This window comes from Myxocyprinus asiaticus, chromosome 9 (genome assembly GCF_019703515.2).
Source record: "Myxocyprinus asiaticus isolate MX2 ecotype Aquarium Trade chromosome 9, UBuf_Myxa_2, whole genome shotgun sequence".
Lineage (NCBI taxonomy): Eukaryota > Metazoa > Chordata > Actinopteri > Cypriniformes > Catostomidae > Myxocyprinus > Myxocyprinus asiaticus.
Genome location: NC_059352.1, coordinates 9,382,028 through 9,408,129, shown reverse-complemented (window position 1 = coordinate 9,408,129; position 26,102 = coordinate 9,382,028). Strand labels below are relative to the sequence as shown.

Below are 26,102 nucleotides of genomic sequence, written 5' to 3'. Positions count from 1 at the left end.
AAATAAAAATCAAGAGTTTGTGGGAATTTTTAGGGGTGAACATTAAGGTATGAATCATTTGCTTTCCATTTTCCAAAAAAATAAATACCATAAACTGCAACTCAGGCATATTTTAGGGTGTATAAACACAGGAACCATGTCTAAAGTGTCAGAGCAAGTTTAACAGAAGATTTTAATATCTATATATATATATCTAGGGAGAGAGCGAGAGAGAGAGAGAGAGAGAGAGAGAGAGAGAAAGGAAGACTATACGGTGCACTACAATCATGCCATGGGAGTTACACTGAATTTTGGTCTCCTTTGAAAGGGTTTCCCAACTACACAATTCTTCATCCAAAAAACACTGGCTTATTTATGGATGTATGGGAGTATATTCTGTGTTTTATAATTGACACTTGAACCAGCACTGATGCTAATACTTTCAGTGTACATGCGTATGAAAAGTACTTAACATACATTTCTTTACACAGATCATTAAATTGTGCATTTTTTAAAGTGACTGATCTTCATTAAAGAGTAAATGTGACATTTGGCTAAGTAACAATCAAACTTAAAACCAGATTTGTCAAAAGAATGTTCTGGATTAAATGCAACTTAAAGGGATAGTTCACCAAAAAATAATATATATAAATTCTCCTCCCTGCCCAGTAGATGGCGATATGCAAAAGGAATGTGAATCACCAAAAACAAAAGAAGAAAGTGAAAGTGGAGATTTATAGAAAAAAGGACTTAAAGATGTATCCGTTTCTCACAACACCTATCATACCACTTCTGAAGACATGGATTAAACCACTGGAGTCATATGGGTTACGTTTATGCTGCCTTTATATGCTTTTTGGACCTTCAAAGATTTGGCCACCATTTACTTGCATTGTATGCACCTACAGAGCTGAAATATGCTTCTAAAAATCTTCATTTATGTTCAGTAGAAGAAAGAAAGTCATACAAATCTGGAATGGCATGAAAGTGAGTAAATGAGAGAATTATCATTTTTGGGTGAACTATTCCTTTAATGCTATTGATGCTTTCAATTACCACAGAAACTTTATTACTCGTCCCACAGTTTAAAAAAGCAAACAAAATACGCTGTAACAGAAATCAATTTGCGATGGAACCATTCATTGTAAGCACAAAACTGTTATTGCATTTTTCGGTTGTTTTTACAGTATTATCTTCTGCCACTGATCATGTCAATGGAGCTTAAGTTGTTTTTAACCCAGAATATTCCTTAAAGAAATGTTCTGTGTATATCCTTGTAGAGTAATTCTAAGAATTTGTATTTAATTTGTAATATATATATATATATATATATAAATACATTTAAAAGACGTGATTTATCGGAGTAAAAATATACATTTTCAAAAGCATAAAACAGAAGACATGTATAGCGAGAAATTACCCTGTAATGTCTTAAAAAATGCTAGCCATGCAGAAGAGTTTAATATAAAATTTATAGTACATACATGTACAATGTCATATTGTTTCAGCTGGTGACATTATAGATAGGCTGAATTCAAGTATATTGAGACACATTTTTCCATTAATTTCAATGACAAAAATGACCCCAATTTACCTGAATTCACTCTAGATATATGCATGCACTCAATTGGTGACCAAGGCCAAGATAATGATGCCCAGCATGTGGTTTTTCTGGTTTATGACGATTGACGACAGTGGAGATACAGTTACCTTGAAATACAGTAATGAACTGTCAGTCGCCATGCACAAAAACAGTCCCATAAGGCCTTGAGAGCAACTGTAGATTTCTTACATCATTGTTGGGTATGGTCAGGTTACACCTCACACGTCTTTAAAGGGTCAGGTCACCTATAAAAAGAAAATTCTGTCATCATTTACTCACCCTCGTTTTGTTTTCAGTAAAACAATTTTGATGCTGCTCTATCTCATTCAATGAAAGTGAATGGTGACTGATTCTGCCTAATATCTCCTTTTGTGTTTTACAAAAAAGAGGAAGTCTAATGGGTTAGAAATGATATGAGGGTGAGTAAATGATGACAGAATTTTTTAGGGTGAACTATCCCTTTAACTCTTCCATAGCAAAGCAGAAGTAACAGTTAAGAAAGAATAAAATAATAACGCATTCCAGCGCAAATATGACACATCAAACATGTCATAAAATGATCATCTTTCTGATAAAAGGAAAATGATAACTACTCTCACTCCCTGCCTTTCAAGCCCCATGTCTCACATTCAGCATTGTTTGTGAAGCCATAGGCAAGTAAAGGGGGACTAAGAGGTGAGTGCAGCCGTGGGAGGGGGGAAATGTTTGATTGACAGCTCAGTGAGCCCCCTCCTCAGTAGTTGCGTGCTGAAGTGAGAACAGAGGGAGGTGGATTCAAAAGAGGAGTTTAGAGTTGAGAGTCCGCCCCCAAGCTATTGAGCTCTTCAGGCGTGTGTTTCTCCGCACCTGATGCAGACTGGCGAAAACCGGCAGAGATTTCGTCGAACGTTCGCCCCTTGGTCTCTGGAACTTTGAAGTAGGTGAAGACGAAGAAGCAAAGCAACAGAATGGTGAAGATGACAAACACATACGGCCCACAGAGCTCCTGTTAAAGCAAGAAAGAGAAATGTTTCTAAAGGGAAATTTCAGCCAAAATTCTGGCATCATTTACTCACCCTCTTGTTGATCCAAACCTGTTTGATTTTTTCCATGGAACACAAAATGAGATGTTAAAAGCAGAATGCTAGTGTCTGATATCCTCAGTCACCATTCACTTTCATTGGATCTATTTTCCATATGGCGAAATTAAATGGTAACTGAGACTGACCATTAGGCCTAACGTCTCATTTTGTGTTCCACAGAGGAAAGAAAGTCATACAGGTTTGGAACAACATGAGCTTGAGTAAATGATGACAGAATTTTCATTTTTGGGTGAAGCATTTCTATAAGCCAACCATACAACATTCCTAATCTGATCCCTCTAAATTTGCTCTTATGTGCCCGTTTTCCTGCAAACAATTCCCACCGGTCTCTTACCTCCACATACTGGAAGGACATGCCCACGATGAAGTTGGCTGTCCAGTTGGAGAATCCTGCAACAGCAAAAGCAGAGGGTCTCGGGCCCTGACTGAACAATTCAGCCACGATGAACCATGGGATGGGGCCCGGTCCGATCTCAAAGAACGCCACAAATGCAAAGATGGCCACAATGCTCATGTAGGACATCCACTTCAACTGGTCCTGTTAGAGGAAAAGGTGACAGAGCAGTCAGATCAACTGTTTTTTTGATACTTTGATAACAGTGGTGATTTTAAAAGACCAACAATAAGTAATATAAGTAAAATACTCTAAAACTAAGACTATGTTGTTTAGACACCAGTTCATACCAGTAGGGCAAGAGCGATGGTCATCAATACAGCAGATCCAGCCATTCCCAGCAGCCCCAAAAGGTGCAAAGACCTGCGGCCGGCTCTCTCCACCACAAACAGCTACACAAGAATAAAAACATTATCACAAGAATAATTAACATTATAAAAATATATTTTACATAAGTTATACCTTTATAAATTTACAGTGTACATTAGTGTGATCAGCCATGCCTAATAATCGGCTGATATTTGGCCATTTAGAAATTATTGCATTGGCCAAAATTAACAGAAGTGATGGCACTCCCTTGGGTCAGTATAAAAAAATCTACCAAAAGCTCAGTTTTTTTCTTCTTCTTGTTTTTCAAATAAATTTGAATGAATTTCAATAAATATTGTATCAAATATTTTTTAGTAAATAAATCATTTAATTTATTTTTATATTAAACCCAGGTTTTAAATATCAGGATCAGCCATTGAAAAACTCATATCAGTCAACCACTATAATATTAACTTTTAAAAGGAATGGTTCTGTTAATATATATATATATATGTTACTCACCGACACTACAGTGAAAGCAGTGTTGACGACTCCTGCTCCAATAGTAGCATAGACCGGCTGCTCCACTCCTGCTCTCTCAAAGATCTTTGTAGAGTAGTAGAACACCTGCAAAATGACATGAGGAAATTAGATGCTTAGTCTGTGTGCCAGAGGAAAAGTTTATTGCTCAGAGGCTGCTTTGTAGCTCAGGAGACTTGAGTCAGGTGCTTCTCCTAAAATACCTTACAAAATAAATACAAATAGAAACAAATGAGACCATTTTTGACATAAAGTAAGAGTAAAGAGCTACATAAAGAATGTGGAAAGCCTTGCAGCTCAGATAATTTGGAAGAATTGGATGAGAAATGTTTGAGTTCATATTGAAATCCCTGTCTTTTGATCACAGACTTTTGTGTCTTGGCAAATCTGAGCACAGTTTGAGACACTGTTGCTTCAGGAGAAGCAAGAGACTTCAACCAAAGTCTCCGTTTGATGTCCATTTAATCTCATTGCGCACTAGGAGAAACAACTGATCTAATTTGAGATTTGTATTTCTCTCTGTGTAAATGAGGACTCACTGCATTGATTCCAGACAGCTGCTGGGACAGTTGGAGCATGATGGCTACCATGATGGGCTGTCTGTAGAGTGGAGAGCGGAACAGTTCCGGGATGGTCACTTTCTTCTCCCTCATCATCTGTCTGCTCTCCTCTTTCATTTCCTGCATGTCTGCGCCCACATCTGTCATTCCACGCAGTTTCTTTAGCACTAAACAGACATAAATATGGTCATTTACATTTAAGAAGGCACTCCACTGTGTCCACTGCTCGATATATATCTGAAAATTTAGGTCCTGTGTATAATCAGGCTGTGCTCACCTGCTTTGGCTTTGTTCTCCTCGTTGCGGATGATGAGGAGGAATCGAGGGCTCTCGGGGCAGAAGGGCAGTAAACAGCACTGCAGCAGTGCAGGGATGAAGGTAAAGCCCAAGAGGAATGGCCACAGGGTGGCATTACCCATGATAACATCCATACCAAAGATCTACACCACACAAACAGAATTTACATCATTACAGACCTCAGACTAAACATAAAATTATGGAGAAAAACCCAAAAGATAAAATATGTGGCTGAAATCGCAGAAACCTCAATGGGTCCAATGGGAACTACTAGATCAGACCCCAAATACAATTAGTGACAGACCAAAATATCGGACAAGCTGATTCATTGTCCGACATTAGGCCTTTTTAAGATAAAGGAATATTCCGGGTTATATACAAGTTAAGATCAGCTGGCAGCATTTGTGGCATAATGTTGATTACCACAAAAAAATTATTTAGTCTCGTCCCTCCTATAAAAAAATTTAAAAATAAAATGCAAATATCAAGGTTACAGTGAGGCACTTACAATGGAAGTGAATGGGGCCAAATTTTGGAGGGTTTAAAGGCAGAAATGAGAAGCTAATAATTTTATAAAAGCACTTACAGTAATTCTTCTGTTAAAAATCGTGTGTTATTTGAGCTGTAAAGTTGCTTAAATTGTCGTTTTTACGGTCGTTTAGGATTTTAGTGTTTAAAGCGTTATGTTGTCATGGCAACGAAGTTGTAAAAGTGGACAATTTTACACAGAAAAGGTTAGTAAGTGATTTTATCACACTAAAATCATGTTAACATGCATACTGTTTACATTTTGTGGCTATACTTCTGAAACAGTGAGTATTTTAACATTTACGGATTGGCGCCATTCACATCCATTGTAAGTGTTACCCAGAATTTAGCTTTTGTTCAAATAAAAGGAGGGACGAGTCAAAATTAACTTTTGTCTGAATCAACATTGTGCCACAAATGCTGTTGATTGAGCTTAACTTGTATTGAACCTGGAATATTCCTTTAATAACGGAGTCCAACTGGCTGATTAACAGAAGTGTTCAATCCTCCTTGTTTCAATTCCAAAATCTACTGACAACTTTATCATTATAATTATATATATATATATATATATATATATATATATATATATTGGCTACTGGCCTCCCTACTCTCTAGGTGTCGGTAATGGCATCTGCCATTCAGTCAACCATTAAACACTATGCTCACAGAAAATAAGCTACAACTTTGTGTCTTGCTTAAATATGAGCCATTTTGAGAATTCTTTCAAATGTCCAACATTTAAGAGTACCTGTGCCATGAGGATGCCAGTAACGATGCCCAGCTGATGAAGGGTGCCCAGGGCTCCTCTGAGGGCTGTGGGGGCCACCTCACCAACATACATGGGCACAAAACCAGTGGATAGACCAGAGTAAAGGCCCACCACGAACCGTCCAATAATCAACATCTCCCAGGAAGCCCCTATCTTAGAGAAACCCATCAATGCTGCGGCGATGAATGCCAGGACATTAGCCATGAGCATAGAGTTCCTCCTAAAATGAGAGAAAGAGGGAATGAGAAAAATAGGGCTAGTTAGAACGATTACCAAACATCGAAACCATCCAATAACCTTAAGTTATCTAGACTGTGAATAGTTCACACAGCATAACAAGGTATCAAATGATCATCTTGTAAGCAATTATTATAGAAATACTATATAGGGATAGTTCACTCAAAAACAAAAATTCAGTCATCTTTTACTCACCCTCACGTTGTGTCAAACCAGTATGACTTTCTTTCTTCCCTGGAACACGAAGGGATATGGTAGGTAGAATGACAGCCTTACTCACAATTCACTTTTATTGCATATTTTCTCCAAAAAGTGAAATTGAATGGTGACCTAGACTGAACATTCTGCTTAACATCTCCTTTTCTGTTCCGTGAAAGAAAGTCATTCAGTTCTGAAACAATACAAGGGTGAGTAACTGACATAATGTTCATTTTTGGGTGAACTATGCTTTTAATATTATAGATTATTGTGTACATTTAATGTTGAAACAATATCAATGGTCACGTTATCTGTGTTTTACCTTCCAAAGCGGTTGACAAACAGCCCGACAGAGAAAGATCCAACGATGCCGCCCACAGAGAAGATGGCCACAGACAGAGACCACAGGGTGGTAATGGTTGTTTTAGAGATTGGCTCCTGATATCGATCATACCATGTCTCATTGTAGAACGCCTCAATGATCTAAAACACACATATACAGTTATCAGTCATTACATAAATATGTCTCAACATTATGACAGACTGCATAATTCAACATTCTCTCAATATATGTACTAGGAAACATTTATCATTTAGAATAAACAAGATTTTTACCTTTTTGTGTTGCCTTAACAAAGTGTTCTTTGTTATAAATTTAAGAAAGCAGTTTAGCATGTTTCAGTTATATTATATTATACTACTTGACACTCAGACATAAATATTTTCTACCAATATGCTCCTTAGGCTGCAGGTTTATGCTGTAATGAAAACTTTTGTCCAGCAGATGGTGCACTGATGTGCTCAGTAACAAGGTTTTATGATGGAATGAAGTTGACTGAGGGAGTCAGGTTTCGACAATATCTCTGCACTACGTGACATACTAGTGTTTATGAACACGGACTGTCCATAGCTAACCCTAATAGAGTCCTGGTTGTTTTAAAAGGAATGTACTCTCTCTCTTTTTCCCTCTTAGTTCTCTGCCAGTCACCAAAAATAAGTTAATTTCTTCTGAATGATCCACTGATGTCATTATGAAGGTCACCAAGCAAATCATCTGTTACTACTTCCTCTTCCTCTCTCTCTCTCTCTCTCTCTCTCCCTCCCTCGCTGTCAGCTGTCTGACACCTCATGTATGCCGAAAGCCCTTTAGTGCATCAGCATCACCTAAATATCAGGCATGGTTCAAGTCATGTGCCTGAGGGCTCAACCACTTATTATACAAACCTGTTACACAACGCTGTGGTGTTTTTTTATTTTTATGGAAATGGATACTGATTTGAACAAAAAACTACTGCCCAATACCTTATTTTTGTCATCAGATCACTATTTGCTCAGCAATTATGTTTTAAAAATGTAAAAGAGGTACAAAAGCTTTTTTTTTTCTAACAATATATAATTTCCATTGAACATTATATTGATTGGATCTGTTAAACACATCACAGGCCAATTTTTTTTAAAGACAGCCACAATAAAAAATAAATAGAAGATAAGTTTTTTTTTAAATATTGAAAAATATCTCAATATCAAAGCATTATGATTGATGTGAAGATTATTTTGTACTTTGAAACATTTTTGCACTTCTGGAAAATGCTATCCAGACCGCTAGAGGGCGCCGCTTGCTTACACATTGCTGACAGAAGCACTGATTGTAGTCTATTTTTAAACACAGCCTTTCAAGCTTTCGTAATTGCACAAGACCATATTGTGATTTCAGTTTTAACTCAATCAATTTTGCAGCCTTAATGGATACCATACTAATGTCTCAGTTTGCTTGTTTCAAAGTATTTTGGATGGTTTTACCTCATCATGTGTAGGTAAGTGCTGCTTTCACAACTGTCACGAGAACGAGAATTGTTATAATTAAATATTACATGTTCTTAGGAGTGCCAGCCCTTCTACATTCTGTGGCTATCGTTATTTCTGGATTGTGCATTTGAATTCAAAGAGTTTTTACAAAGTGTGTTAATTATAATAATGATTAATTATAAATGAACCATCAGTTTTTCATATCTGCATTTTCATGCTTAAAACCGATTTGCCGATGGTTTTAATTTGGTCAGTAATTGGCCGATAAATATCGATGGATGATTAATACTGGTGGTCGATACATCGATGCATCCCTAGTAAAGATGTAATCTTAACACAAATGTAAATCGTTTTAGTAACTCTTCATTCTAATAAGTATTAAACTTTTTAACATGAATAGATTTTTATTCCTCGACCATTTAAATATCTGTTTTTTCCATTAAATATCTACCTATGTGCTTTATTTAGCATGGGTGACTTTTATTTTTTATCTATTTTACGATTTTCAATGTGTTTTTATCTGATATATTTTCTGCATGAAGTACTTTCATAATGAAAGTAATCTGATATGAAATACCTTATCAAAAACACTAAGCACTTAAACATTTTGCAATTTGAGAAACACAATTTTAATTTTTTGTAGCAAGGTGCAGCAAAAATTCACCTGGTCACAATCATATCATCCATTCATAGAGGAGTTTCAAGATAGATTAAGTCTTGTAACACAGTATGACTTTGGTGATTTGTGTGTGTATCTCAGTAAGGGAAGTCTGTGGACAAGGAGCCCTTGAGGGTGCGCTGATCTTATCGAAATGATTATTTTTAGAGAAGGTCTGCATCAAACCCACATAACATGTTGCCCTAGTTGTGGCTCTCCCACATGTGATAAAACTATTGCTACAACCATTAGCAACGCAAACATGCAACACAAACAAATAGACTGATTGTTGGCAGCTCAGTGGTTAAAAATGTAGGTTAGTAATTAGAAGTTTATGCTAGTTCAAACACTTCATAAACTTTGAGAAGAAATGTACAGGATGAGTTGCGAACAAAGTTTAATACTTAAAGTTAGGTGTTTTTAAATATCTCTAACCCTAAATATGAGCAATATTAATAATGATGCTTGCCTCAGCAAGTACCTCTAATAAATGACTTCAGCTTGATTATGGAAAAGGTTCAAAACAAATCACTCTCTTTTTGATTTATATTAGTGAGCCAGATTCTGCTCAGGGTCTCAAAGCAGGAAGAGGATTATGAGTATAAGTGGAGGTACAGAATCTATACACTCGATCCAGTGTCTAAAAGTCAGAAAAGCTTCATTCACATAAGCAAAACTGGCCCCAAGTCCAACAAACTTTCCCCCGATCTCACTCTCTCTCTAAATGTCTGAACAAGCTGTGCTATGTGCAAAATGACCAACACCATGTCCCAGAACATAATAGATATAATAGATTTAATAAGGTCACAACCTACATCTGATTAGCAGTTAGGTGAGGCAGTTAGTCAATAAGGTACTTGTCATTTAGCAGATGATTTTTGTCCAAACTGACTTATAATATGTAGATGAAAGGCAAAATGAAGAATCGGCATGCTGTTAAACACAATGACCACGTACGTGGACTATAGGCAAATTTACTTAAAATATCCCGTGAAACTGAGAATCAATGGATGCATCCAAAAGCTAGAAATTGTTGCTTTCAGAGGCTGTACACAGAGTTAGGATGAAAATAAGGTGCATTTCAAGCAGTTCTGAGACCAGTGAAAACAGACAACACACTGGAGTTTAACTCATTCCCCAATTAGGGTGCAAGGGAGCATTCTATAGCTTTCCTATACAGCCAAGTGCATTCACTCCTAACATCTAAAATTAAAAGTTCAGTTTCAGGCTAAAGATGATGTTTGGACAACTCAACATGTTTGGTAGATATGGGACATTGGTAATCAGTACGTAGATTCAGAATTATTTCATGCAAAATTTTATTTTAACAAGGTTGGCAGTGATTGGAAGATGCTGGCATTGCACTGAATCAGACTTATTTATGCTAATTTCTGATGTAATATCTGTAACGTCTCAAAAACATGAATAACCAACACTCCTGGAAAAATAATAAACATAGCTTTGTATTATTTAAAATTCCACAACTTAGTCCCACTGTCCACATATGTGGACATCATTTTTTAGGAAAACTACATGGTCTAAAAAAAATTATATTCAAATATATATTATTTTTGCAGGTTTCTTAGGGGTTACTAGTTACGAATCAAAAAGGGGAATGGAAACTGCACACAGCAGTCACACTCAGGTCTCAGTAGGTTAAATTAAGCTTATTTTTCATTGACAAATTGTTTTCTTCTTGTGCATAAATGTAACAAATTTTAGTGCCTAATGCTTTAAAAAAAGGAACAATTTGCCAATGGAATAAGAAAAATAAACTTTTTTCAAGATACATTCTCTGAAAACAAGTCTTACACAATTTTGCTTCTCAAGAAAATGTATCTTGTTTTAAGGATGTTTATATATCTTTACTGAAAAACAAGAAAAACATACTGATGATTTTTGCAGCATGGAATTTAACAAGCTGAAAATACGTTCAACGTGCAATTGAATGTAGCATTTGCGCTATGTTTATATGTCCACTGACAGACTTGGATTTGGAAACAGCTGCATCCATACATTACCATAAATGAGTGAGTAGGTAGCGTTTTGATAATATCAAAGTGCAAGGACACATCTGGGACTTTGAGATGAACAGTGAAAAGGTTGTCTCTAAGACTGAAAAGCTCTGTACCAGCATTGTTCAAAATTTGTGAAGAGATCTTTCAAATCTACTTGAGGAATATTAGTGTATTTTTGATCCGAGGACATAAATTGGTACATTACTATGAGTGAAATCTTTAAGGGTTTGATGAGCAGGTTTGAATGCTTTGCGTGGTTGTGTTTAATGCATATACAGTATGTGTGTACTCTGTGCTCACATTTTGCGGGGCATTGATGACACCTGTGTTGTAGCCGAACTGGAGAGAGCCAATCACAGCTGTCCCCACGGCCAGCATCAGCGGAAAGGTCAGTTGCTGTTGAGGGAGAAATAAAACAGAGATCGATGAGTCATTTTTTGGTACACACTGGAACATTTTGAAAGTCCATTATTTCTCTCTGTCATTGTCTTATAAGAACCTCAAAAAGGAAAGACAGCACATCTAAAAGCTACACTCTAAGCATCCTCCTTATTTTTCCTACACTTTGAGGAAATTGGCAGAACATCTTGACTTGAACTCACTTCACCCATAAGAGCACCACAGCTTAACATATCAAAGCACCTGCGCCAACTGTTAGGCCACAGCTATGATGACCACAAGCTTCACGCAAATAACAATGGGAACATCCTGTGGGATACCAGAAAACGGCCTTGGCAAACAAAGCTTTATAAGGGTCCTTTGTCTAAGAATTTTTACTGTATATAAAAAACTGCAACCACAATATATATTTATGTTCCATCTATGGTATTCCACATTTCCAGAAACCCCCATCATGTTGGGACATAACAGATTAATATTGCGCAAAATAACAAGCATTTCCTTCTCTTTTAATACAACAGAAAAAAATGATTTGCACAAATAACCTGCTGTTTTTTTTTGTTTTTTTTGTTTTTTTTTACAATTTCTCAGGTTTGAAAGATATAATTCAATACCTCTAAGGGATATGCTTAAAGAATTAATAACTTTCCTCATTCAAAAACAAACAATATTTGCTGTTAGACTAAGTTCTGAAAATGACTGGATGAAATGTGATGCAATCTGTCTGCAATATACAAATCCTTGGAGGTTAAAGGGAACTGAAAGCTCATTTAATGAAATTATTGTGTGGTAATATTGTTGTTTCCTAATATATCAGTGACCATATTGTATTCGGTCAAAATTATTTATTATACTTAATCTGATTGGGCCAATATTGGAAGTCAATAATACAAGGGCTTACTTTGTCCTATTTAAACAGCATACTTTTCTACTATACCAGGTTTTAAAAGTACTAAATCCATTGTTTCTATTGCACATTGAAGACATAATTATAGACATATTGTAGCTACTGTATAACTAATTATAAACTTAATTATAGACCTTTAGTATGAACACTGTTTTGATTTTAAAATCAGCCTTCATATGGATTAAGGGCCATCCGAATACAATAATTATTGGCTAGCATATAGGCCAAAATGTCGTTATCTGTGCATCGCTAATTGTAGTAAAGAAAACATACATAGTCATGCACTTTGACTTTATTTGTATTCAGCATTAACCACCCGCGTTTGGTTGATATCTGAGTGGAAGTGTCTCTTAACCTGAAACAAGTTTCCTGGGGACTGCAGTGACCAAACTTGAACTTGTGAAAGACTGTGATACAGGTCTGTGGGAGAATTTATGGAAAAATGTATTGTAGTTTACTGAGAATGAGTACCTAAAAAGAAAGGGTTTGCATAAGGCCAGCAGTTAGTACTGTCATTGTCCAGGCTCCTGTTATTTCAGAAATCACTGAATTGGATTAATCCCACAAAAAGACTTGGGATAGACATTTTCTTCCACATGCCGTGAAGCTACCCATCCATTCCAGCATGGCCGCTTTAAAACCTGTTTGCCAATGCCACGGAAAAAAGCTGAACACTAGTAGGGCAAATTGATGTTTAGTTCTTTTTTTCTCCCCAGTTTGGAATGCCCAATTCCCAATGCGCTCTAAGTCCTTATGGTGGCGTAATGACTTGCCTCAATCCGGGTGGCGGAGGACAAATCTCAGTTGCCTCCGCGTCTGAGACACGGAGACATAGCGTGTGTGGAGGCTTCACGCTATTCTCCGCGGCATCCACGCACAACTCACCACGCACCCCACCGATAGCAAACCACATTATAGCGACCACGAGGAGGTTACCCCATGTGACTCTACCCTCCCTAGCAACTGGGCAAATTTAGTTGCTTAGGAGACCTGGCTGGAGTCACTCAGCACACCCTGGATTCAAACTCGTGACTCCAGGGGTGGTAGTCAGCATCTTTACTCACTGAGCTACCCAGGCCCCACCCCCGGTGTTTAGTTCTTTGTTCAAAGAAGCACATGACCATAGCAACATAATTCAAGTCTTTGACAGCTTTACAAATATGAAAGTTTGATGAAGAGCTTAAGCCTAGATAATGCCATTGCGTCACTAGCTTGTGAGCCTCAAGCACACCTTAAAATAAAGTTTACTCTACTTCACTCTACTCTACTGTAACTTAAAGGTGCAGTATGTACACTGATCAGCCACAACATTAAAATCACTGACAGGTGAAGTGAATAACATTTATTATCTCGTTACAATGGCACCTGTCAAGGGGTGGGATACATTAGGCAGCAAGTGAACAATCAGTTCTTGAATTTCATGTGTTGGAAGCAGGAAAAATTGGCAAGCGTAAGGATCTGAGCGACTTTGACCAGGGTCAAATTGTGATGGCTAGACGACTGGGTCAGAGCATCTCCAAAATGGCAGGTCTTGTGGGTGAGTATGCAGTAGTTAGTACCTACCAAAAGTGGTCCAAGGAAGGACAACCGGTGAACTGGCGACAGGGACAGAGCCCAAGGCTCATTGATGTGCGTTGGGAGCGAAGGCTAGCCCGTCTGGTCCGATCCCACAGAAGAACTACTATAGCACTAATTGCTGAAAAACGTAATGCTGGCCATGACAGAAAGGTGTCAGAACACACAGTGCATTGCAGCTTACTGCGTATGGGGCTGTGTAGCTGCAGACTGGTCAGAGTGCCTATGATGACCCCGTCCACCGCCAAAAGTGCCTACAATGGGCACGTGAGCGTCAGAACTGGACCATGGAGTAATGGAAGAAGGTGGCCTGGTCTGATGAATCATGTTTTCTTAAGATCACATGGACGGCCAGATGTGTGTGCGTCGTTTACCTGGGGAAGAGATGGCAGCAGGATGCATCATGGGAAGAAGGCAGGCCGGCAGAGGCAGTATGATACTCTGGGTATTGTTCTGCTGGGAAACCTTGGGTCCTGGCATTCATGTGGATGTTACTTTGACACGTACCACCAACCTAAAGATTGTTGCAGACCATGTAAACCCCTTCATGGCAACGGTATACCCTGATGGCAGTGGCCTCTTTCAAGCAGGATAATGCACCCTGCCACACTGCAAAAATTGTTCAGGAATGGTTTGAGGTACAACACAAAGAGTTCAAGGTGTTGACTTGGCCTCCAAATTCCCCAGATCTCAATCTGACTGAGCATCTATGGGATGTCCTGGACCAACAAGTCCGATCCATGGAGGCCCCACCTCGCAATTTACAGGACTTAAAGGATCTGTTGCTAATGTCTTGGTGCCAGATACCACAGAACAACATCAGAGGTCTTGTGGAGTCCATGCCTCGACAGTTCAGAGTTGTACTGGTGGCACGAAGGGGACCTACATGATATTAGGCAGGTGGTTTTAATGTTGTGGCTGATCGGTGTATTTTTTGCGCTATTAGCGTGACCCGAAGAGGATTGCAAATACACTCACCGAGCACTTTATTCTGAACATCTGTACACCTACTTATTCATGCGATTAACTAATCAGTCAATCATGTAGATACAGGTCAGGAGCTTCAGTTAATGTTCACATCAACCATCAGAATCGGGAAAAAATGTGATCTCAGTGATTTCGACCGTGGCATGATTGTTGGTGCCAGACGGGCTGGTTTGAGTCTTTCTGTAACAGCTGATCTCCTAGGATTTTTACACACAACAGTCTCTAGAGTTTACTCAGAATGGTGCCAAAAACCAAAAACATCCAGTGAGCGGCAGACTGATGAAAGAGGTCAACGAAGAATGGCCAGACTGGTTCAAACTGACAGGAAGACTACGGTAACTCAGATAACCACTCTGTACAACTGTAGTGAGCAGAATAGCATCTCAGAATGCAGAACACATTGAACCTTGATGCTTGTAGTTGTCTGTGCACATTAAGCTGGTATATAAGAAAATATTTTACAATTGAAAAAATTACACACTTCACCTTCAAATAAAAGTTCACCTGCAAAAAGTTGTTCTCTGAGTTAAAAGTTGCTTTAAATGGCATGCTGTTCATATTAGAGCTAGTATTTAGTATGCTGTCTGTCTCCATGAGATTGTAAACAAATCCCCTCCAGTCTGAATTTTTTTAAGTGCCTGAATTCCTCCACTATAAAAAGTGCAGATGAGAAAGAGATTAAATTTTAGAAAAGAGTTGTGCTTTGAATGTGTGTACTCCTTTCATTTTCTACACACATGCATACACTCTTCTGCCCAAGACGCAAGAGCTGAAAAGGGGTGGGAAGTGGACACATCTTTACTACATTCACAGAGCAAACAAGCATTATAAAAACAATTCAACAAGTTCATGACTAGGCTGTTTAACAAGCCCTGGAACAGGATGATACATTTACACACACAAAGCTCATGAGAGGTCGAATGAAGAGATTTTTTAAACATTCATTCAATAGTTTATGAACTTAATATCTTCAGTCAAATGGATCATTTATTTTGTACGGTTGCTTTTTACAATTAAATTTGATAACCCATACACATGAAAAGGCTATAAACACTAGCCTTGTCCAAGCCAACTTCCCAGAGAAGTTAACTACATCCTTCCTACAATTGTAACATGCATTCTGATTGCAAACAGAGTTTAAAGCAGAGCCGAGAAAAGTGTCTGTATCACTTTAAGGAAGATGAAAGCTTCGAGAACTCTCTAAATATGGAAGTTTTGACGTCTTACTCGAGGGGAGGGCGTAAGTTTATCTATGAAACATTCCTCTGTCAGATTCCTGCCTTTACCCTGTATTACCAAGCAGACATGTCTAGTTACAAGACTTTCAATGGATACTTGCTCACAACATAAAATCAACACATGCAACTACATTAAAACAGAACACATGGATAACTACACTGTAAAAAGTAGATATGTGTTCCCTTAAAGAGATATTTCCTTCTACCTGATCTGACTCTAAAATTACTTTTGTTGGTGTATTCAGGTATTAGTTTTGACTTAATAAACCAGTTAATTTAGATGTTATCACATGAAGTACATTCTTAAGGTTATTTGACAACATTTTTACAGTGTAGAATTGGCTAAGCCCCCTTCTGTCGTTGAACAAATCGTGCATAACAAACTTACAAACACGATTGTAAAGTTTACAGTGTGTGCTGTAAATTGTAGGATATTGGATATAGGATATTGGGCAGGCTAGACAATTAACCACATAAGAATAGTGTATTATGGATATTTGTAGTTTTATCATTCTCTCTCTTTCTTGGAATACTCGACGGTCACACCATAAACAGTCACGCATTGTACATCGACAGTTGACTTAGAGACAGAAAAACATTTGTGCTCCCAGCACACATATTGTGACTTGTCTTTTCATTGTGTGTCAGCATATTAAGCTAGGAGTGAAGGTTAGTTCATAGACTTTTAATGCTTTTTTATTATAATAACAATATGCAAAGGACTGTATATATGTGCAATATAATATGATGCCTTTTTGTATGCTGATAACAGTCAAATATGGATAGACATTTTTATATTTAAAATGACTGTAAACATCTATATTTGCTGGTTACTAGGGCATATGTGTTTGCACATGGACCCAGCTTTGTTGGTGCAACCAAACTAGCATGCAAATAAAATTTGCTATTCACTAAAAAGCTCAGAGGGTTTTTATTTTTTTATTTTGGGCCCTTCAGATTTACGTAACAAATTTGAGCCGATCTCCACACTGCTTAAGAAATCTAAATTTTTCTGAGATTTTGGACTCCAGCTGATGCCAAGAATGTGTATTTGTGTGCATATGATGGTGTGTAGACTGTAAAAAGTGAAAACGTGTTGTTGTTACATTTAGGAGCTATTTCTACCTGATCTTACCCTGAAAATTACTTTTGTTAGTGTAACCTGATTTATTCTGATTAATTCAGCATTTTTGGCTAGAATAAAACAGTAAGCCTAATTTAGATGTTATAGCATAAAGCAAATTTTTTAGGTAACTGGGTAAAACATTTTACAGTGTGCTCTCTAAATACACATCATAAACTAGGTGCAATAACACTCAAAACTAAAAATTACCACCTTAACGACAGCAACACCATTGTAAGTACTCTAACATTACTGCCTTGTTAACGGCAATAAAAACCAATGGCGTGAAGATCTACTGTATATCTTTATCTAATCAACTCTGCAACTGTAGTGCTTATGTGTGTGTATGCTTTTGTCTTTCAGGAGGTACTGAAGGAAACAATGTGTTGATGCTCATACTCAGAAAGACCGCAGTTAGAACAACGCCGAATTGATGAAGGAACACAAACCTTTTCTTAGAAGGCACACTGAAAAGTGCATGGCACTGTATTTCCTTATAAACGCATTAATAGTCAGTGAGACAATGCTTCCTCCTGTTAACCCCTTAAGCTCTGAGGGTGTTTTTAAGATTTCCTGTTTCAGTGGCATACAGGGTCCGAAATTAACATTTTAGCCCACCAGCCAAGGTGGCTGGTAGATGAAAACATATACCAGCCAGTTAGATTTCTTATCGTCCATTTTTATTATTTTTTATTTTTACATTTTACAAGTGGATTTTACAGACATGAGAGACAAATAAACAATACTGTAAGCATGTTTAAAAGTGAACTGCTTTTTAAAGAATTGTCTTGTTTTATTATTTATGAAATATTTAATTGCCAGATAGTCCATTTAGAATAATTTTTCAGAATCACTTATTACAACAAAACTAAATTTGTATTTTAAACTACATGTTGTCATATGAACGACCAGTGAGTAACTCTCATGAGTTTCATGAGTCTTAAATACACATAACACAGTAACAGTTCTTGGTTTATTTGGAGTGAGTCAATTAATTCAAGCAGCTCCAACTGATTCATAAGTCTATTTGATTCAATTAAAAGAGCCGGCTCATATAATTACTGCTAACTAGGGATGTCCTCATACCACTTTTTTTTATTTTTTAGAACGAGTACCGATTTTCACTGCTCACCGATACTGATGCCTGTTTTTTTTTTCTGAAATCCATATCAACAGTTAATTTAAAAGTTATCATAAAATTGTGTCTAAATAAATACATTTAATCAGAACTTTAATCAAATGAAAATAGGACAATTAAATTGAAACATAATATTGTATTATTTTTATCAAATGAGGTGTATTTATTCAGAACCTCACAGCATAATCCAAAATACAGCATTGGAGTTATTTTTGTCAAATAAAGTGCTGCATAACAGAGCATCTTAAGTTTGAGATATTGCTTAAATATTACAATTACTATTGATGTATTATTAGTAGTAGTAGTTATAGTAGTATTAAGCCCTATTCGGATGGGATTAGTTTTATATGGGGAGGTGGGGTAATGTAATAGTTACCAGAGCTTCTCAGTTCTCAGTCATTTTAAACCAGTGCGAATCAGTCATGTCAGTACTTTTCCCGGACTTAGCGTTCCTGCGCCGGTACAAATTACAGCGTATTTTACCTACTATAAAACGGCCTGTGTCTGACCTGTATGCTAGTCAAGAGAAGACGGCAGAAAAATTAGACGTGTTTCACAACTTCAGATAATGCTGGCTGTTGCGTTTGGACTGATGCATGTTTTTCTCAAGCTCTTTATGCTGTCGAGTGTTTATTTACCCATGCAAAAGAGAAACGAGCAGCTTTTGATTATGATTTGAGCAGAGCGAGAGCGGGAAATTGTGTTGAGCCCCGTGTTTCGGAACATAAAATCACATAATGTGAAAAGATTGTCGATATTTTTAATTCAAGAGTAATATAAGACTACAGGCTTGTTAATGTCACCAGTTTTGTTGTATTTAGCCAGATATTCCAATCAGTTTCTTCTAATAATCACAGATACAGTATATGCTCATGTTTAATATTTCCTGCATAATTAATCAGCACAGTATACATTTTCTAATAAGTCAGTTACGCGTGACAGCAGTGTGCAAATGCTGTAGACACACCCTACAGAAGTTTTCACCTCCGGAAAAGCCGGTCGCAACGTGACTCAAAGTGATTATTAAACTGCAAATGGCTGCTACTTAATTAAATGAATATGTAGTCTGTATGAAGCGAATTAGCGCTCTGCTCGCTGTAATCTGCTAAAAACAGAGCGCATGAGTGTGAGCCAAGGAGCTCCTAAAAGCAGCCGGCTACAACACCGGCTCCACACATACAAGCACATAAGCGGAGTATCTCTACTGCTAACTGAGACTTTCGATGAGCAGCAGGACTAGCTCATGAGAGCCGTTCCATGAAAAGACCTGATGATTTTTGCAATGATCTGAACCCAATCAGGTTGGTTTAAGCGTTCCATGATGCTACATCATTTCCGAAGACGTCACCTAATTTAGAAAAGCTAATGTGTTTTTAGCCAGATAGCACATTATGTGCTGTGTGCACATTGTGCTTCGTATCAATTATCTAATGATCTATGCATCCAATTATCTTGTGTGTGGTCTCGTTTGACAGATAATCGCCTCCTCTAAGTAGTGAAGTTATAAGTGAAAGCTTGGCATATGAGCAACACCTGTTTACATGAATAACAAAATATCAAAGCGTATTGCATTTATTTTAAAGAAAGATAGCGCAAACACACTTTTCAAGCACTTTGCATATAAATGTGATGAACTACACCTGTGGTTCCTCTACTGGGACCATCTATGTGAGCTTTTGTTATGTATGCAATGAAATTCATACAAAATTTTAAGTGTCAAAATACTTTAAGGGGGCATTTGGGCCAGGAACATGAGGAAGAAAAGCTGTTTTACTGAACTGTCTGGAGAGTACTCAAATAGAGGAGCTCTGCAACACAGACAAAGATGTATTTTTGCTTCTCTCTCTTTCTCCCTCCCTCTCAGGATGATGCCATGACTGGCATGTCTTCTTTTTCTAGCCTCTTTCTGTGAGTTTCTAGTTTAGTAATGTCTGGGAGCCAGTCCACTAATATCATGATGTAACCAGACCGTATTTGAATCAAAATGTTTACTTTGAACTTATAACACATTGCAAACATATTACTAGTTTTTTTTTAAAGCGCTAATCATTTACTTAATAACTTTATGTCTGTCCCTACAACACTGTTCCTTCACTAGAAAAGCACAACCCAACTAGGATTTAAAGGAATATTTCAGGTTCAATTCAAGTTAAGCTTGATCGACAGCTTTGGTGGCATAGTATTGATTACCACAAAAAATATTTTTGACTTGCCCTTCCTTTTCTTTAAAAAAAAAAAAAAAAAAACTGGGATTACAGTGAGGAACTTACAATGTAAGTGAATGGGGCCAATCTGTAAACATTAAAATATGTACTATTTCAAAAGTATAGCCACAAGACGTAAACAATATGTGTTAACATGATTTTAGTGTGATAGCATCGCTTGCTAACCTCTTCTGTGTAAAGTTATAGACAATTTTACAACTTTGTTGCCAAGTTGATGCAATGTCATTGTCATCAAACCCTAAAATGACGATTTAAACACCTTTACAGCTCAAATAATACACAAGTTTTAACAGAAGAATTAATGTAAGTGCTTTTATAAAATTATAAGCTTCACGTTTCTGTCTTTAAACCATTCAAAAATTGGCCCCATTCACTTCCATTGTAAGTGCCTCACTGTAACCTCGTTTTTTTTGTTTTTTGTTTTTTTAAGAAAAGGAGGGACGAGTCAAAATTGTTTTGTGTTGTAATCAACATTATGCCACAAATACTGTTAATTGAGCTTAACTTGTATTGAACCCGGAATATTCCTTTAACATCCCAGTTTTACAAACAATTACAATAATGTAATCTGCAGTAAATGACCTCAACTAAAGTCCTGCCCTCCCTATCAAACGTTTGGCATTGCAACACTGCATAGATTTGGCCTTGATTTTTCAAGGAAATGAATTACTGCCATGGCACTTTAGATTCTATCATTCCATAATCCTGTTTTGCTTAGAAATCCCTTATTAGATCTCATTAGGCTGAATTGACAGTAACATACTTGGGAAGCAGTCATGCATTGGTGAAAATAAAGAAGGTCTGTCTTCAGAAAGAAAAATTGAATTAAGCTTAAGCCTACTGACAAATTTGCTTTAAAATCAGGTTTTATCTTTATCAAAAGCTCAGAATGTCAGTTTCCTTGCCAATTGTGTTTTTCGCTCAAAGCTTGTTAGTTCTACTTGATAAAGTGTAGGTCAACTGTACACCTGCCCCAATTACATGATTTTGCAGATGCTCATTATTTTTTCAGGGTCTGAGCCATGTTTTGAAGCTTTACCCCTGTTTTGCAAGACAAGGTGGCTGGAGAAAGAGAGAGAGAGAGAGAGAGAGAGAGAGAGAGAGAGAGGAGGGGGGGGGGCAGTGCCCTCCCTGCAAACATAGGGCAGGTGACATAACCTGACAGGTGACTGACAGGTGTTGTTCTGCTGTCTAGCCACACAATACACAGGTGACAAATGCATTTTAGATAATCTTTTCTGTTCATTGAGCCTTCAGATGTACTTAAACAACCAGCTTTTGTTAAAGTAGTCTTGGAAATAACCAAATATGTCCGTTCAATGGTCAGTCATAACATATAAACCTCACCCTCAAAGTCTATGAAAAGCTGAAGCACGAGGGTTGTCTTAATACCAAACAACACATGTGCACGTTTCTTTGGCATTAGTCAGGCACACGACTGTGTGTGGTTGAATTAACAAGTGTATTTGCCACCTCAACTCAAAAACACATGTTCAATCAACTACATTTGGTGCCAGGCAACATTTGGTGCCAAAAGATTTAAATAACTTTGAATCTATTTTTGAGTTGACACAACTTAACACTTTAAAGTCAAATTAACATGTTAAGTTGTCATTGTATAAATGTGTATAAAGTATTTAAGTTAAATTAGCAAGCGTATTTGCAACCGAAACTCAAAAACATATGTTCAATCAACTACAGTTGAAGTCAGAAGTTTACATACACTTAGGTTGAAGTCATTAAAACTAATTTTTTAACCACTCCACAGATTTAATATTAGCAAACTATAGTTTTGGCAAGTCGTTTAGGACATCTTCTTTGTGCAGGACACAAGTAATTTTTCCAACAATTATTTACAGACAGATTGTTTCACTTTTAATTGACTATATCACAATTCCAGTGGGTCAGAAGTTTACATACACTAAGTTAACTGTGCTTTTAAGAAGCTTGGAAAATTCCAGAAAATGATGTCAAACCTTTTGGCAATTAGCCAATTAGCTTCTGATAGGCTAATTGGAGTCAATTGGCGGTATTTTAAGGCTAACCTTCAAACTCAGTGCCTCTTTGCTTGACATCATGGGAAAAATCAACAGAAATCAGCCAAGAGCTCAGAAAAAGAATTGTGGACCTCCACAAGGCTGGTTCATCCTTGGGAGCAATTTCCAAATGCCTGAAGGTACCACGTTCATCTGTACAAACAACAATATGCAAGTATAAACACCATGGGACCACGCAGCCATCATACCGCTCAGGAAGGAGACGCATTCTGTCTCCTAGAGATGAACGTAGTTTGGGGCAAAAAGTGCAAATCAATCCCAGAACAACAGCAAAGGACCTTGTGAAGATGCTGGAGGAAACAGGTAGACAAGTATCTATATCCACAGTAAATCAAATCCTATATCAACATAACCTGAAAGGCTGCTGGAAAAAGCCACTGCTCCAAAACCGCTATTAAAAAACCAGACTACAGTTTGCAAATGCACATGGGGACAAAGATCTTACTTTTTGGAGAAATGTCCTGTGGTCTGATGAAACAAAAATTGAACTGTTTGGCCATAATGACCATTGATATGTTTGGAGGAAAAAGGGTGAGGCTTGCAAGTCGAAGAACACCATCCCAACCGTGAATCATGGGGGTGGCTGCATCATGTTGTGGGGGTGCTTTGCTGCAGGAGGGACTGGTGCACTTCACAAAATAGATGGCATCATGAGGAAGGGAAATTATGTGGATATATTGATGCAACATCTCAAGACATCAGCCAGGAAGTTAAAGCTTGGTCGTAAATGGGTCTTCCAAATGGACAATGACCCCAAGCATACCTCCAATGTTGTGGCAAAATGGCTTAAGGACAACAAAGTCAAGGTATTGGAGAGACCTACAAACCTGACTCAGTTACACCAGTTCTGTCTGGAGGAATGGGCCAAAATTCCAGCAACTACCCAAAACGTTTGATCCAAGTTAAACAATTGAAAGCGTATGTAAACTTCTGACCCACTGGGAATATGAAAGAAATAAAAGCTTAAAAAAATCATTCTCTCTACTATTATTTGACATTTCACATTCTTAAAATAGTGATCCTAACTGACTTAAAACAGGGAATGTTTTCTACGATTAAATGTCAGGAACTGTGAAAAACTGAGTTTAAATGTATTTGGCTAAGGTGTATGTAAACTTCTGACTTCAACTGTACATTCGGTGCCAGGTAACTTCACACCATTTATCGCAAGAAATGTAAATTACTTTGAATCTAAACATAAGTTAGACGAACAATATCACCATAAACGTTGCCCCAATTAGCTTAACAAAGTTGTCTGAACAAACTATTAAATATTGAAAAATGTTACTGATTTGCCAGCTCCCAGCATGCATTGCGGCATGAATACATTTTTATGTTTATTGGTATAGGCTTACGTTTTGCTGTTTGCATACTTTATCTTTGCTGTTGTTTTCATCATTACTGTTAGTGAATTGTTGTGTGGTGATGTTCAGAGATAATCTTTTTACTTAATGATGTTTGTTGATTGTCACTATTACTGAGGTTTGTGTGTCAAATGTTGAGGTCTATGTGCCTCCCTGACTAGATATCGCATGCTGCATTTGCTTTGCAAGATGCTCGTACATTTTTATGTTCAGTGTTACAACAAAAGTTGTACTGTGTGTGCTTCACATGAAACACGTTTAATTGATTAATTGATTATATTTAGTTATTTGAACAAAACAGGTCAAGTAAATGACATAAATCAAACTTCTTAAGTTGGAAAGAAAAAATCATATTTATATATCAATGCACCTTAAGTCAAAGCAGAAATATAACACAACCAATTTAAGTTGAGTCAACGCAAATTCTTTACCTCATAAAAATGAACTTCTTTAGGGCAAAAAGTTGCCATAAAATGTTACTCTAAATGAACTTGTCTGGGCTTACAGTGCAGCTGGATTTAATTTTAGGCAAATTTTTATTTTCTTTTAGGTGCTTTAGGTGCTAACTGAAATAAGGAATACATTCCACAAATTTCTGCACTGACGTTCAACTTTAAAATTTCTTTATTATTACTTTTTTATGTCTTCTACTGTAAAGGGCACAAAAAAAAATAAAAAATAAAAGGCTGAGTTCAGAGAATCGGGAAGACATTTGATCTATCAAGGCTGATCACACATCAGTGGTTAGGTTAGCCATGTATAACAGCCTACTAGTCACGTATAAGTCTCTAGCTCAGTATTAGTCACTGGTTTGGAATGTGCCCACAAATAACATGTAGAGACTGATGGAGCTTTTCTAAATGAGTGATAATTATAATTTTTTTTAAGAGGCCACCCATATATATATTTACCACTTATTCAGTCTAATACACACAATATCTTATTATATATTTAATTGTATTTCTACAAATATAATATTATATATTTAAATAAGCCATGCTTGTAATTACACTAATGGCTGATATTTGTTATAAAACACTAGAAACTGTTAATACGTGTATTATAATTATTATATTATTATACTAAATTATAAGCAAACAGTTATTATGAAAAAAAGAAGGGAAAAAAGCTGTATAAGAAAAAAAAGGTTGGCGACCACAGACAATATACCGGTATGATGAAATGGGCACGTACACCACGATTCACTCAGCTGCATAACTTATTAGCATTTTTGGGCGTCATAGGCGCAATGATGCTCAAAAATGCTGTTAAAGGACAGCTCGCTATCATCTGAAACACTGATATCTACCTGAACAGCATTACCTACCTAAACAATACCTAGTTAGTCATTACAGCCAGAGAACGCGTATGCAGACAACCGGTGATTCCCAAAAATGCCGTCTAGGTAGGCGGCTCGCTAGGTTCTGAGACAAAGCCTTAAACGAGTTCCCGGCATTGACTGACGAAAACCACCAACACCAGACATTCTTTAGGGAACTTTAACGCAATGATGTGACCTCATCACAAATCAGATCCCCGTGTGACTACTCTCCACATGTGTTACGGGTTTATTTGGGTCAATTGTTACTAAACTAGTTTGTCAACTTTATGAAGCTCGCGATGAGGGCTCGCGAGATATGGGTCTACACCCACATTTACAAAAAGTTAAACAAAAGTATATATTTTTTCCAGGTAATGTATTTCCCTCTTTGTTTAACTATTATTGCATTTTGAATGAAAAAAAAATAAAATAGTTTTTTGAGTTACCTTTCCTCCCTCCATCGTGTCTTGTCAAAATGTTCGATGACGTCCCGACGCGCGTTATCTCAACTAAAACGTCTTCTGTTGTCCTCGGTTTTCCTCGGAACAGCCACACACATGTAAATAAGAAAATTACAATAAATAATAAATAAGTTATTAAATAAATAAATAAAACTTCGCCGAGTTAGATGTAGCCTTGTAAATGCCTTCAGATATATCTCATGAGCTCATAATTCTAAACTCCCTGACAAAAGTTTTTCTTCTTGTCTTTCTTATCTGGTCTACTTCTACAGAACCTGTGTTATCAGCAGGACCAGGTGAGTCTGAGATGGTGTCCGTCTGGGGTC

The 26,102-nt window shown here is 37.2% G+C and overlaps 1 protein-coding gene across 2 annotated transcripts; it reads right to left on the bottom strand.

Moving 5' to 3' along the window:
• On the bottom strand, window positions 1-26,102 carry LOC127446250 (solute carrier family 2, facilitated glucose transporter member 1-like). 2 transcript variants are annotated; one of them, XM_051707011.1, is made up of 11 exons: window positions 25,762-26,102; window positions 11,282-11,377; window positions 6,822-6,982; window positions 6,044-6,284; window positions 4,745-4,907; window positions 4,447-4,634; window positions 3,890-3,994; window positions 3,349-3,450; window positions 2,999-3,202; window positions 2,429-2,567; window positions 1-1,827 (listed from the first exon to the last, which is right to left on the bottom strand). In XM_051707011.1, exons 1-11 carry the CDS (start codon window positions 25,774-25,776, stop codon window positions 1,811-1,813), a joined length of 1,431 nt encoding a protein of 476 aa, XP_051562971.1. In that variant the 5' UTR covers window positions 25,777-26,102; the 3' UTR covers window positions 1-1,810. The 2 variants fall into 2 exon arrangements, with proteins under 2 accessions (XP_051562971.1, XP_051562970.1); XM_051707010.1 differs by having other exon boundaries at window positions 1-2,567.

Bases quoted from the DNA above. Each gene is read 5' to 3' on its own strand.
- LOC127446250 (XM_051707010.1), bottom strand. The intron at 4,635-4,744 runs GTGAGCACAGCC...ATGTCTGTTTAG, and splicing joins GGAGAACAAAGCCAAAGCAG to TGCTAAAGAAACTGCGTGGA. The intron at 3,203-3,348 runs GTATGAACTGGT...TTCCTCTAACAG, and splicing joins CCATCGCTCTTGCCCTACTG to GACCAGTTGAAGTGGATGTC.